The sequence below is a fragment of the Photinus pyralis genome, unplaced genomic scaffold (genome assembly GCF_008802855.1).
Source record: "Photinus pyralis isolate 1611_PpyrPB1 unplaced genomic scaffold, Ppyr1.3 Ppyr1.4_LG10, whole genome shotgun sequence".
In the NCBI taxonomy this organism is placed as follows: Eukaryota; Metazoa; Arthropoda; class Insecta; order Coleoptera; family Lampyridae; genus Photinus; species Photinus pyralis.
The window spans coordinates 11,130,215-11,142,265 of NW_022170250.1; the positions used below are offsets into that span (position 1 = coordinate 11,130,215).

The 12,051-nt window shown below is 35.2% G+C and overlaps 2 protein-coding genes across 3 annotated transcripts; one reads left to right on the top strand and one right to left on the bottom strand.

Annotated features, from left to right (window-relative positions):
* Nucleotides 1-1,225: 1,225 nt before the first annotated feature.
* Nucleotides 1,226-2,969, bottom strand: LOC116161649 (surfeit locus protein 4 homolog). Of its 2 annotated transcripts, XM_031475074.1 has the most exons (6): nucleotides 2,818-2,947; nucleotides 2,308-2,423; nucleotides 1,943-2,206; nucleotides 1,658-1,888; nucleotides 1,432-1,611; nucleotides 1,226-1,383 (listed from the first exon to the last, which is right to left on the bottom strand). In XM_031475074.1, exons 3-6 carry the CDS (start codon nucleotides 2,123-2,125, stop codon nucleotides 1,297-1,299), a joined length of 681 nt encoding a protein of 226 aa, XP_031330934.1. In that variant the 5' UTR covers nucleotides 2,126-2,206; nucleotides 2,308-2,423; nucleotides 2,818-2,947; the 3' UTR covers nucleotides 1,226-1,296. The 2 variants fall into 2 exon arrangements, with proteins under 2 accessions (XP_031330934.1, XP_031330933.1); XM_031475073.1 differs by lacking the exon at nucleotides 2,308-2,423 and having other exon boundaries at nucleotides 2,818-2,969.
* A 2,903-nt stretch (nucleotides 2,970-5,872) lies between these two features.
* On the top strand, nucleotides 5,873-11,179 carry LOC116161448 (protein SMG7-like). The gene is made up of 11 exons (XM_031474792.1): nucleotides 5,873-6,093; nucleotides 6,148-6,364; nucleotides 6,416-6,699; nucleotides 7,768-7,953; nucleotides 8,264-8,646; nucleotides 8,697-8,840; nucleotides 8,892-9,093; nucleotides 9,145-9,272; nucleotides 9,329-9,543; nucleotides 9,692-10,468; nucleotides 10,711-11,179. The coding sequence occupies exons 1-11, from the start codon at nucleotides 6,062-6,064 to the stop codon at nucleotides 10,930-10,932; spliced, it is 2,790 nt and encodes a 929-aa protein (XP_031330652.1). The 5' UTR covers nucleotides 5,873-6,061; the 3' UTR covers nucleotides 10,933-11,179.
* Nucleotides 11,180-12,051: the final 872 nt, after the last annotated feature.

Here is a 12,051-nt window from a genome sequence, read left to right on the forward strand (position 1 = left end):
CAGGTGAGTGGGTAGTATCTGTGCTAGCTACAGCCAATTTTTTAATGTTTGTATTAACTGTTTTAAAAATGATTTTAAAAACAAAGAAATATGGTACAACATTAAACAGTACCATGGAATAAGTAATTAGTATTCAATGACAGTACCCATATGTTATTCCTCAATTCACAACAGAATTAAAAAATTTCATAATGATCGAATTTATTGTTAATGAACATTACACCAGAAGAAGAACTTGCCGTGTTTTAATTGTAAAAAAGAAGTTAAATATTCTAGCGTAAATAGAAGAAAATCCAATTACACAACTGTTCGTAAGTTAACTAGAGAATTTGAAATTTCACACATATCCGTATTGAATTCAACAATTCACAGCAAATGAGTAAAATTCCAGTAACTGAAGATAACTGATAAATTAGCTTTACAAAAAAAGAGTATATTTTTGATAGCTATGCTTTTGAAAAAAAGTCAAGTCACTTTGGTTTGTGTGACAAGTTTTGATCAGTTTTAACCTTCTAGCGCATGCTGCGTAAATTTAAAATGTAAAGTTCAAACATGTAAATTCAATTAAGGGAAATCACAGCACGGATAATCTGCTGCCCAAATAATCTAGGTTCTTCTGTATGTTTATTTCCCTAAGTGTTAGCTCCAACGCATTTTACAGTATCAAAAGTTAAGATGTGACAGCAGTGGAGAAACTATCCACCACTACATTCTTTGTGAATCATCATACAGACGTAAGAAAATCTATATTGGTGAAATCCTGGGCAGATATGGTGAGATTGGAGCTACTTTCTTTGCCAGCATGCTTTATGTAGTACAAATAAGTCACCGATAAATGCGAGATTGCATGATAACTGAAAACCTGTTCATCCTCCTCTCTACATCATCAAGTTTATTTCAACTGCAGAACTTCCAAAAATAAACCAGTCAATGATCATTGTAATATAAAAATGTCGATTTAATAAAATTTAAAATTATACAGCATTATACTAAAGTATCATAACAACAGTCATTAACTATCCAGTTGAAAAAAATAATTATCTGTAGATGTTGTGCGGTTACAATTATCTATATTTTACATTCAGATTTGTAAGAGTAAATATAAAATATATCGTGCTGAAAATTATGTAGCTACATCATAAAATTATAACCACAGACTTTAAAACCTATCCTACTTCGGAAGATGATAATGGAAAATTTACAACTCAAAAACAAAACTACGTAAAAGAATTGACAGTCAAATATTTATTTGTCTATACGTGTTTGCACTATAATCAAGTACGATACCACAACCTATTACCACTTCTTTTTATGTTCGTCCATAGATACACCACCTGGTCCAAGATACACGATCATTAAAAGCCCCCCTACCACTGATAAAGTCTAAAAATGTGAATTAGTCATCTGAATGTATCAATAATATATCAATACCTGGAAGAAGTCGTATTTCAGGAAATCTCTAACCGGTGCGTGGGATGGGTATCTCCACCATGAATTGTGGTAGAAATTAAGTGTCGTTAACAAAAGTACCAAAATAAGGGCAGACAATTTCGTTTTATACCCAATTGTTACAAGAACCATAAGTGCTGATCCCAAAATATCAAGCACAATCTGAAAAAAAAAGCTGAGCTTATTTGTACAAGAGATCAAAACTCACCTGCACAAATGATAATTCGAACCTGATAAGAGTAATGAACATAAACGCTAATAATATACGTCCCGTGAGTTGTAAGTAATTTTTAGGTTTATTTTCACCAAGACTTGGTACACCAGCAAATAAACTTTTAGCTTCTCCTCTACTTTCAGCTAAAACTAATAATAGTGCACCTATAAGAGCCAAATTGCGTAACAAAAATTGTGCATCCCACAAAATACTGTATGCTATTGTCTACAATAACGTAATAAAATTAAAAGAAATTATTGGCAAGTATTGCAATCTCACCTGTAAAAATACTATGAAAAATAAAACTCCGCACGCAATTGCGACTTTATATTGTATAATGACCATAACACAACCGCCCAATTGACCCAATAAGTTGACAACAACAAACAATGTTGCTATAATCTGTCCACATCCCCATTGCATGTTCATATATTCACGCTGCTCTGACCATTGAAACCACATTCGTAGTCCATCTTCGAGAAATGTGGATATTAAACATACACGTGCTACTGTTGGAAGTATGTGTTTCAATTTTCTGATAACCTAGCGGAAAAAAATTAACTATATTGTGTGCTACTATTGAGGGATATGAGAAGCGATGGGACAATTCGTCTCTGGTTATTTAACTAAGCGAAATCACTTACAGCTTGTCAGCCATTTCCGATCCTGATATTTTCCCACTGCATTATATAACTTCCAAATTTTCGCTTGTGTCAAGCTGTAGAGATTAACGAAATTAAATCACCAAAAACGGCAACATCTATAAAAATTGCCTCCATTACTTATACGTTATTTTATCAATAATTTTTACATTTAGAGAAGTAGCAAAGATATTTCAGCATTAAATTAATGCAGAGACCATATGGACTCTTCACATTTGTGTCTGCTCGAGATAACCTCCAAAAATTTAAAAAAAGGTGTTCCTGGGAAGTAGATTTAAGGTCAGATTTAAGTACAGAGGAGGTAGGTAAGCTTAATTTTAATTGCTTGGGTTATAATTAAAACAAGAAGATTATAAAATACTTTGAATGGGTGACGTGACGTTACGTTCCAAAAAATTTAAAAGATAATGGTTAAAACCAAAGTGATCATCTACAAAGTTATTACATACGTAAAAAGGGTAGTTTTTAGTCAAAAGTAATTGAATTGCATACTTGGTCTGCCGTATCTTCCGCAGTAGAAACATATTCGTTTGGGATGTTCATGTTGAAGATCGAACCTCCACGCACACACAAAACTTGGAATCTGGTTTGATAGGTCTAAAGTCGCACTCGTCTCGTGGTCGCGTTCTATCAACAGAGTTCGAATTTCAAATGACCCAGTGACCCTGTACTTTTTCACAACTCATCATATATCTCTCAGAATTTGAAATTTTAAAAATAAGGAAAATAGCACCCAAACAAGATAAACAGTCAAAGCCATTACATTTCAAACAGAACAACAAAACCGCTACCCTACCACAAATTTTTGTGATTAAAACCGAGATAAAGACAATTACTCTTTGCTTCGTTTGTGTCATGAATACGATTTAATTAAACGGTCATTGTACTAAGAAATGAAGTATGGGACTATTTCAGAAAAAATTTAACGTTTAGGTTACCAGTGTGCAGATTTTCACACTACACTTTACACGTTAGTAACACCTTGCCATAAAAAATTAATTCCGCCCTGTATATGCAACTAGCAACAATTCATGTTAGACGATACAGTACATGGACTGATGATAAATACAACTCAAATACCTATATGGTCCAAGAGGCCATCCGCTTCGCCTGCGTGTTAAAGTCACTATATAGATTTAGTGACTTTACTGCGTGTAATGGCCATAAGATGCTATATATTAATATATACGAGCCGTTGGCAACTGCTCAAATGCCTTGGAGGAGAGCTTTAACTCCCCAAAAAATTGTTGGCCCATACCTTCAAAAATATTTCATCAAGATTTCAAAATATGAGTTGCTGTCAAGTCGCCTTTGGAAGTTCAAATCAAGTACGCGATTTCCCATGCAAACAAACATTCCAAAGGTGACTCGACAGCAACTCATTTTTGATCGCATAGTATAATATCCATAGCAGTTGATGCGCATAGAAATGCATTGAAGACGCGGTTTCGGTTCCTACTGGTGCTAGATCTCCGGTCACAAATAACTATAAATAAACAAAAGTCAGCTGATCTGGATACTTCCTTATCTAATTTGTCCATTTTGCATTTCAACTCGTCATTGCTCAATTTAAAAAATTCTCTATCGTCTTAACTCTAAAACACTGAAAATAGAATTCAATTCATATAAGGTTTCACAACGCCGCTTTAGATTTCCGAAAATTGAATTAATATTTATGTTTAATTGTTGAATGCTTATTGTCTCGTCTGCCACATCAGAATAAGTGCGTCTGGGTTGACTCATAAAAAGTATAGGCACCAAAACTAAATCATCAATAGCCAATTTGAAGACTCATATACTACTGACTTAATTAATGAATTGATCTGGTGAGGAATAGTTTATGCAGACCAGAGTCAGAGATTATTGAGTTGATTCTGGTGTAGATGATGAATTATTTCTCTAAGTGCAAGCACAGTAATCTTTCTGTACTACAGAAGAATACCTATATGCTGTGGTACAAGCATCAGTTTCTCTGAGTTAATAAAGAATGAATGCAGGCGTACCATAGGTATACTAGGATGACCATCGAGTTACCTATGTGAGTGTCCTTTTAAAGAAAGTTTAAAGTGTTTTTCCCCACATCGCATCGGTTAGTAGTTTAGAAAAGAAAGTGAAAATATTTACATTGATTGATGATGCGTTGATCAAAAATGTTTTGAATCATTTTTCAAATTTTATGCAAATATAGCCGTCCATTTCAGGACCTTTTTTTGGCCTTCTTGGCGCAAATGGTTGGCAAACGCCTACTTGCCATCAGCTCGCGCCGCCGCTGAATATAGGATTTGCTCGATCACGAAATTTTTTCGCCGTGTGTAGTGACGTCACTTGCGGATCCAGCACCGCATGCTGTTCCGTTGATTTGTGCACCACTTTAAATTGCATATCATATTATATGTTAATTGTAATACGTTTAAATGGATTCCTGCGCTTCTAGTTTTCTTGCTCTTTATCGTCCATGGAAATTGAAACTTTATCCATCACAAGTTATCACTAATGTAAAAACGTTTCCAACTTAGATAAGTACTACAAATTATAACATTCATTTCTGACAACCAGGTCCGTTGGTGACGTCACATTAGGGTGGGAATATGACTTAACGCGGGCAACATTACGAGGATCAGGGCAATCCTATATTTGTGTGGGCCTGGATGTACCACTAGGCCCGCGACCCGGGGGGGCATCATTCCAAGGGGCGCACGGTCGAGTAAACCATTTATTAATTTGTTTCAAACTAAAAATTCAGATTTATGATAATTTCAACTTTACTTACTTTTTTCTGTTCGCCACATTCATTGTATATGTAAACAAAATCAAAACAAACAAAACATGGTTATGTCGGCTGTCATATAAAAGCACGCATGCGTACCTCTGTCCATTTCCGTAAAATTAATCGACAAAGTTTGCAGTTTGCAAACTTCTGCGTTAAGTATTAATTTCGACGATTAATTTTCTATATTGTGAATGTTACCCAAATAGCTTTAAACATTTACGTTAATTTTCGATTGTTAATTGTAGGTATTAATTTTGAGGTTGTGAATGCTACTTTATATTATAGTATCCTTGAGTTCTGCCGAAGACAAGTGCGTTAGCACGATTTACCGTAAGAAATAAGATTTGGGCATTTCCTACGTACCGTAACCGTTCTAACGCAACGTTAACGCGAACTATAAATGTTCACGCGCAACAAGGGTTTAATTCCAAACGTTACGGTACGGCGTTGCGGGTACGGAACTATAAATTCAGCTTTACAAACAGTATATACGTCTTTGGTTATAAATTCAATGAAGTAAGTACACTTTGTTTAGAGGCAGTGTTTGGCGGGTTGCCAACATTAAGGTGTCATGACGTCACACTAATCTCAATCAAAGAAGCCACCCTTTTATGTGAAATCAGAAGTCACTACCAGCACCACCGAATTGTTTCTGAAACGAACATTATTTGGATTATCATTAAAGAAAAAAAAATAATTTGAATTTATTCCCAAAATACGGCATTTGATGAAATGGAATAACGCTTAAGTAATAGTGTTTAACAAACGGGAATTTTGCTTTAAAAAAAAAGTTCTTGAAAAAACGTGAAGTAAACGTCAAATGTGTGCAATTTCACAAGAAGCAGCAATTTTTAAACACAAATGAAAACTTGCACAAATAAACCAGATGTGTTTATTACCACAAAAGTCACAATATATTAATGGTGGAGAATCACTGGTGGTACCAACACTCTTTTGACATGAGAAATGGGATGTAAAGCAGCTGTTCAAGCATTGCAGTAAGCAAAAATAACATCCATGTAGGTATATCATTCCTAATGCAATCCTTTCAGAAAAGCCGATTTTCTTAAAGCGAAAGTTATACAAAAATGTGATTTACTAAACGATGCACAAGCATGGACAGATCAACAACAGCTACAGACGATCTATCATCAAGTACTTGTATTGGACTTAGAATATGCTTTAGATAAGAAAGTAGAGCAGGAGCTGTGGACTGTTGGGTTTAAGAATCACATCACAGCTTTGCAAGAACAAGTACGAGACAAAAAAGTAAACGATAAAATTTGATATCATTGTAAATGTACAAAGCACATTTTTTAGAACCCTTACAGATCCGACGCGCAGTCTCTATTGGCATGGTGTTTGGAAGCCGCTTCGGGTTTTTACTTAACATTACTTCAAGAATTATGTATGGCTTTCGATTTAGATTTACCATTCCGTAAACGGCTCAGTATTTATAGTCAAACGAAGGCATGGAATGGTTCAGAACAAATAAATCCACCACAGACCTCTTCCTGTATTTATATATGCCAATATTGCCTGGTTCATTTGGGTGACATCGCTAGATATCGCAATCAACGGAAACAAGCTGAAAGTTTTTATAAGTATGAATTTTTTTATTCATTCGTTTGGTACTAGTTCTTTATCTTAAGAGCTAGGTATTATTCAACTTTTTTCGCTATTTGGTTCGTTATGTCTATGATTGCACCAAGGAAGACCTGTGTGACACAGTTCAGTTGAAACTGGACTGTGGTGCTAAGGGTCCCTGGTTCGAATCCGGGTTCGGGCATGGATATTTGTAAATGTATAGTGAGTTGGGGTGGTAGAGCAGCCTTGGCTGATACCCCTCCACTCAAAAATAAAGGCAAATAAATAAAATAAATAAATAAATTTTTCTCTGAATTTATTCTGCGCCGCTTACAAGTTGGGATTGTGGGGATCCAATTTTTGGGTCTTTCAATGGAGAACTACAATATTAGTAATATCTTACCAAATAAGAGTAGCTTCTTTTCCCATTTGGGAAAGTACGGCGGTCTAAAATAAATCGAGGGGGGGGGGGTACCTCTTATAAAATAGGTTGTTAGTTTGATGAGTCTCTGAAACGCAAGTAGATTTGCTTATATAACAAACTCGAGTGTTTTCAAGTGCTACCGAACGCTTGCAAGTGTTCTAGATTCTCACACGTCATATTTCCCAGAAAGATTGCGTCACATCCGCCTTCGTCCTTTATCGCCAATGACTAAGTAATCTTTCTTAGCGCCTCAATGGCTATTGAGATTTCTGGAATATTCGCTACAGTATGTAGGTATGTAACGTACGTACGTTGGCAATTTTCCGATATAAGGGCTCCATGGATTTTGTTAAAATTTTGGGTATGTATATTAGGCATACGGAAACGAAAAATAATGGGCTTTGTTGCCCTACACAACCATTTTTTGAAGACACTCTTCTAAAAGCACGATTTTTGGTTTGAGCTAGGAAGCTGTTCTGTCAACAATTTGTCAGATTCTCTTTAAAAGAGATGAACAATATTTTATATCCAGTTTGTGATGTTGCATCTTACAGAAACATGTCCATTAACTCAACTGAATATCTGGAGGAATATCTTTTACTAATCCATATTTTACTAATTGTTAATGAGTACCTTGAACATTCGTGCATTTTTTTTACAGACATGCAATTTTGCTATCACCGACTAGTGGGCAACCATATAACCAACTTGCTCTACTACAAGCAAGTCAAGGAGACAAGTTAGCTGCAATATTTTATTACGTTAGGGGAATTGCTGTCAAAAATCCCTTTCCTGCAACTGCAACCAACTTAGCTAACACGTTGTCACTTGCTATTGATAAAGATGAGTAAGTATTTATTGTCGAATGTGCACTTAAATTGTGTGTACTGGCTTTTGTCTGTAATGCTTTTTAGAAACAGTTGATCAAGTTTCCATTGCACTTTGTCATTCTAGTAGTCTTTTATGTTAACAATGAATCTATTTTTTGCAACACGAAAGCCAACACAAGTTATACCTGCAGATTCAGTACATTTACTACAGACAGGGTGTCTTGTTTTGCCTTCACTCAAAAATATTCATTGTAAAATTTTTGCACAAGACGTTTACCTTTAACCTTGCCCTTAACATTCACATCTTACATACGTCTTTATTTATAGTGCTATAACGGAAGTACAAACAAAATTGAATGTAAATGAATTCATCAGGATGTTTATCCGCGTGCATGGTTTACTATATTCCGCAACAGATCTTGAGCAAGCAGAATTGGGTGTGAAAAGTTTAAACGCTACTCTTACACCTCTAGTAGCTACACAAAGTTTTACTGGACATAAACTAATACAGATTACTACCATTAATTTATATGCTCTAAGACACACTGTTGGCGCCGGAACGTCGAAAACTGAAGAATTGACTGAAGATGAAAATCAAGTACGAAAACTAGTTTTAGATTTACTAGCAGGATCGCTTAGTGCATTCTTATTACCAGTTTACACACTCACTCACGATAGTACGCTGCTTGAATATTACGCGCTACCTGCAAGTAAGCATTGTATTTACACTGCCATTTTAAGATTGATCATTTTATTTTAGTCAAACTGATATCTTATTGGTTACAACATGAAGCGCACGTATTAAAAGAAATTGTTTTTCAAAGTCGGCTGCAAATTTGGCCTGGATTGTGTAAATTGCTGAACAGTTTACAAACTCAACTTAAAACTTTTGATGGAGAAAAATGTGAGTCATGAGACAAGATTAATTGAAACATTAACTTGCAATTATTTATAGTTGTACATATGCCATTGTCGGAAGATAGAGAACTACACGGTTTCTTGCCATTAGTGGAATGTTTTGAAGGGTTAGATTTTAAATTGGAGGAACTTGAAGAGAATTGTGAAACTGAGAAGTTAATCAGAGGAAAAAGACTGATCCATTTTGGGATTTGGTTAACAACCTACGATGTGAACAATGTTAAATTGGTTGTTACTAAGTAAGTAGTTTGTGATATAATTATATGATATGTACAAATGTGTGTAATTAGAACAAACGACGAAGATAATATGACCAATTTCGAACCCGGCTGTGTACAACCTGATCCCACTACAAAACTGTTGGAGGAAATGAAATCGTTTAATGTAGCCGAGTCTAGTCAAATTCAAAAAGTCAAAGGTAAATACTTGTCTATGTGTTGTGTATCGGTACCCATTTCTGCTGTTATTGTGCAGGGCCCGAAAGGCGGGGAGGTATATTAAAACCTCAAGGTTCATTGGAGAAATCAAGAAAGGAGCAGGAAACGGCTCTTAAAGAAAGCAATAATAAATATGTAGCTGTGAACAATGTAACAAATTCTAGCAACAAGGCTGAATCCGCAAAATTAAAACGTGTCAGTCAAAATGTGGCTCTGCAATCAATATTTAAAAAAATGGAAGAAAACAAGCAGGTAAGATAACCAAATCTTGCTTTATAGGGGGTGTCCCAACTAAAACTTGCCATGAATCAGTGATGGGGTCAAATTTATTAAATCAGTATTGCTAATTAAATATTTCAGTTGCTGTTATTCCACATTTTAATATAAATGTTTTCTATAGGTGAAGTTTGATATGGGCACAATAGAAAAGGAAAAACCTCAAAAAGTGGAAGCAAAACCAGTGGTGAATAAGCAACTACCAACACCTACCTACGTAAATGCGTCATATTCGTCTAACTCTGCATTTGCTCAAAGCATCAAACCAATGCAGAGCGAACCTCAAGATTACTATAAGAGTGCATTCCAAAACTTTGCAAATGTGCCTTTTGAAAGGACTGCCTTGCCACCTCTGCAATTTCCAAAAAATGAAATTTCGAGTAGCTCAAACGATTTAAATACCCCCCACAATATTAACTTTTCAATTCCACCACCAATGTTTAATAAACCGCCGCCACCGGTGCAATCGATGAATCAAGCATTTTCGACTAATATGCAGAGACCACTAATGAATCAGCAGTTACCGATGCCATATCAGAATTTGAACCAGTTTCCCCAATCTCACGACTTTAATACTTGGAAACATGATGACCGGCCTGCGTCGAACTGGTGGCCTAACACCACGCCTCCAGTAAATACTAATTATCCGCCAAGAGATTATCAACTTAATTTTCAATTTGGCAATAACATGCCGTATGGGAACACAAATATTGACTACGGAAATCAGCAGACACTTCCATCGTCTGGCATGTTAGGAAGACCTTGGAGTAATCAAAGCAACGTCAGTTCAACTCCAGGATTGGTAGGATTTGACTCGCCCAATCAAGGGATGTCATTGAGACAAACTATGTTAAAGGAAACCAGAAATTTAACTCCCATTGAAAGTTTAAATACCAATCATGTAAGTATTGTGTTTGAAATTACTCTTTCTCTGATATCTAGCACACAAGTGCAGACAATCTCAATTGCAAAAACACACAAAAATAGTCACACACCAAAAATTATTTGCAATTCAAGTAACATCAACAAAAGAAAATTCCCTGTCGCAATAATTTCATTAGTACAGCTTTTCTTGTTGTGTTACTAAAATTATATTATGTAATATTAGATCCTTGCTGTAAAATATGAAACAATTTGTTTCAGGAAAATCAAGATAAAATTATGCAAGTATCTTCCAGTGCACAAGGCTATTCGTTATTCAATTCCAACAGTTGGTCGCCCAGTCTTCCAGGCCAATTTAGAAATAGTGAAAGTTCATCGGAAGGACTATTACACAATTTACGTCAACAATCGTTGTTTCCAAGACAAGCTTCTCTTCAACAGCTGCTAGAACGTCAAAATCAGTTTAAAAAGGGGGAGAGTTAGCAACATTAAATACGCATCTATTGTGCAAGGGAATGACCACAAACTATCATTGTATCTTTAATGTTCGGAGATTCCGTTTACTCATTAATGTATGATGCAATGATACACCAAGAAGAAACATCATTTAATGTATTTTTAAAAGTTGTAATTGTCAGTTGCAACACTGCAAGAAACTTTTATGTATGTCTTAACGGAGATTAGATTATCTATCTGACATTTTGTTTGTTAATAAAAATTAATCTAACCACATGTTTTATGTTAGTTATGGAAATGGGAAGAAGTTTAAAGAAAGTAAATCAATGAAGTTTGTATTCAAAAAATGATTTATACATTTAGTTACCAAACTTATTCCTAATGTTGTACTGTAAAGGGTATATTGTTATAAGTGCTTTTTTGTTTTATACAAATACAACAAATCATGCAATAAAAAATTTAGTTATGGCGGTTTTTGTCAACAATTTTATGCTTTAGTATAATGCTTGAATGTAAGTGAAATAAACCCACACGAAGCTATAAGGAATGTGAGCAGGTGTTTATCACATGCTGCTTCAAGCGGTTCACCCTCAAAGTCTAAAATCTAATCACTTTTTCCTTACCCCATGCCCGATCTACAATATGTAACAAATTGGAGCTTCATAAATAAAAGCATTTTTGAGTTATTGCATGAACGAACGGTCAAATATTTTGATACTGATGAAATGATAGTTCGTCTATTGAACGTTGTAGTTCAGTTGGATCAACTGTTTGGTTCAATACTTATTAAGCCTGATTCACAGTTCTGTAACGGTATGAGGTAAGAAATAAGTGGTAATGTAGCTTCGTAAAGAGATAAGGGAAGGAGCATTCACAGATCCGTAAGGACGTAAAACAGATGTTACTTTGCTTTGAAAAACCTCGGCTGCAATCAATATAATTAAGTACGCTGCAACTACCTATTTAACGAGCGTCATCTTTTAACATACAACCTTCTCCAAAAATTTGGTTTGTGATCAGTGTAATTACGCTACTCATGATAAGCATTCTTAAAACATGCCACATTCAAGGAATGATACGCGCAGTCTTTGTAACTATACCACAAATAGCGAGAACAATTTTAATCGTGTTATTTATTAACCATTG

Coding starts and splice junctions, on each gene's coding strand:
- LOC116161649 (XM_031475073.1), bottom strand. CDS start 2,868: ATGAACATCCCAAACGAATATGTTTCTACTGCGGAAGATACGGCAGAC. Junction 2,207..2,817: donor CGGAAGATACGGCAGACCAA/GTATGCAATTCA, acceptor TTTTTCCGCTAG/GTTATCAGAAAATTGAAACA. Junction 1,612..1,657: donor TCGAATTATCATTTGTGCAG/GTGAGTTTTGAT, acceptor TTTTTTTTTCAG/ATTGTGCTTGATATTTTGGG.
- LOC116161448 (XM_031474792.1), top strand. CDS start 6,062: ATGGGATGTAAAGCAGCTGTTCAAGCATTGCA. Junction 7,954..8,263: donor CTTGCTATTGATAAAGATGA/GTAAGTATTTAT, acceptor CTTTATTTATAG/TGCTATAACGGAAGTACAAA. Junction 8,647..8,696: donor ATATTACGCGCTACCTGCAA/GTAAGCATTGTA, acceptor ATTTTATTTTAG/TCAAACTGATATCTTATTGG.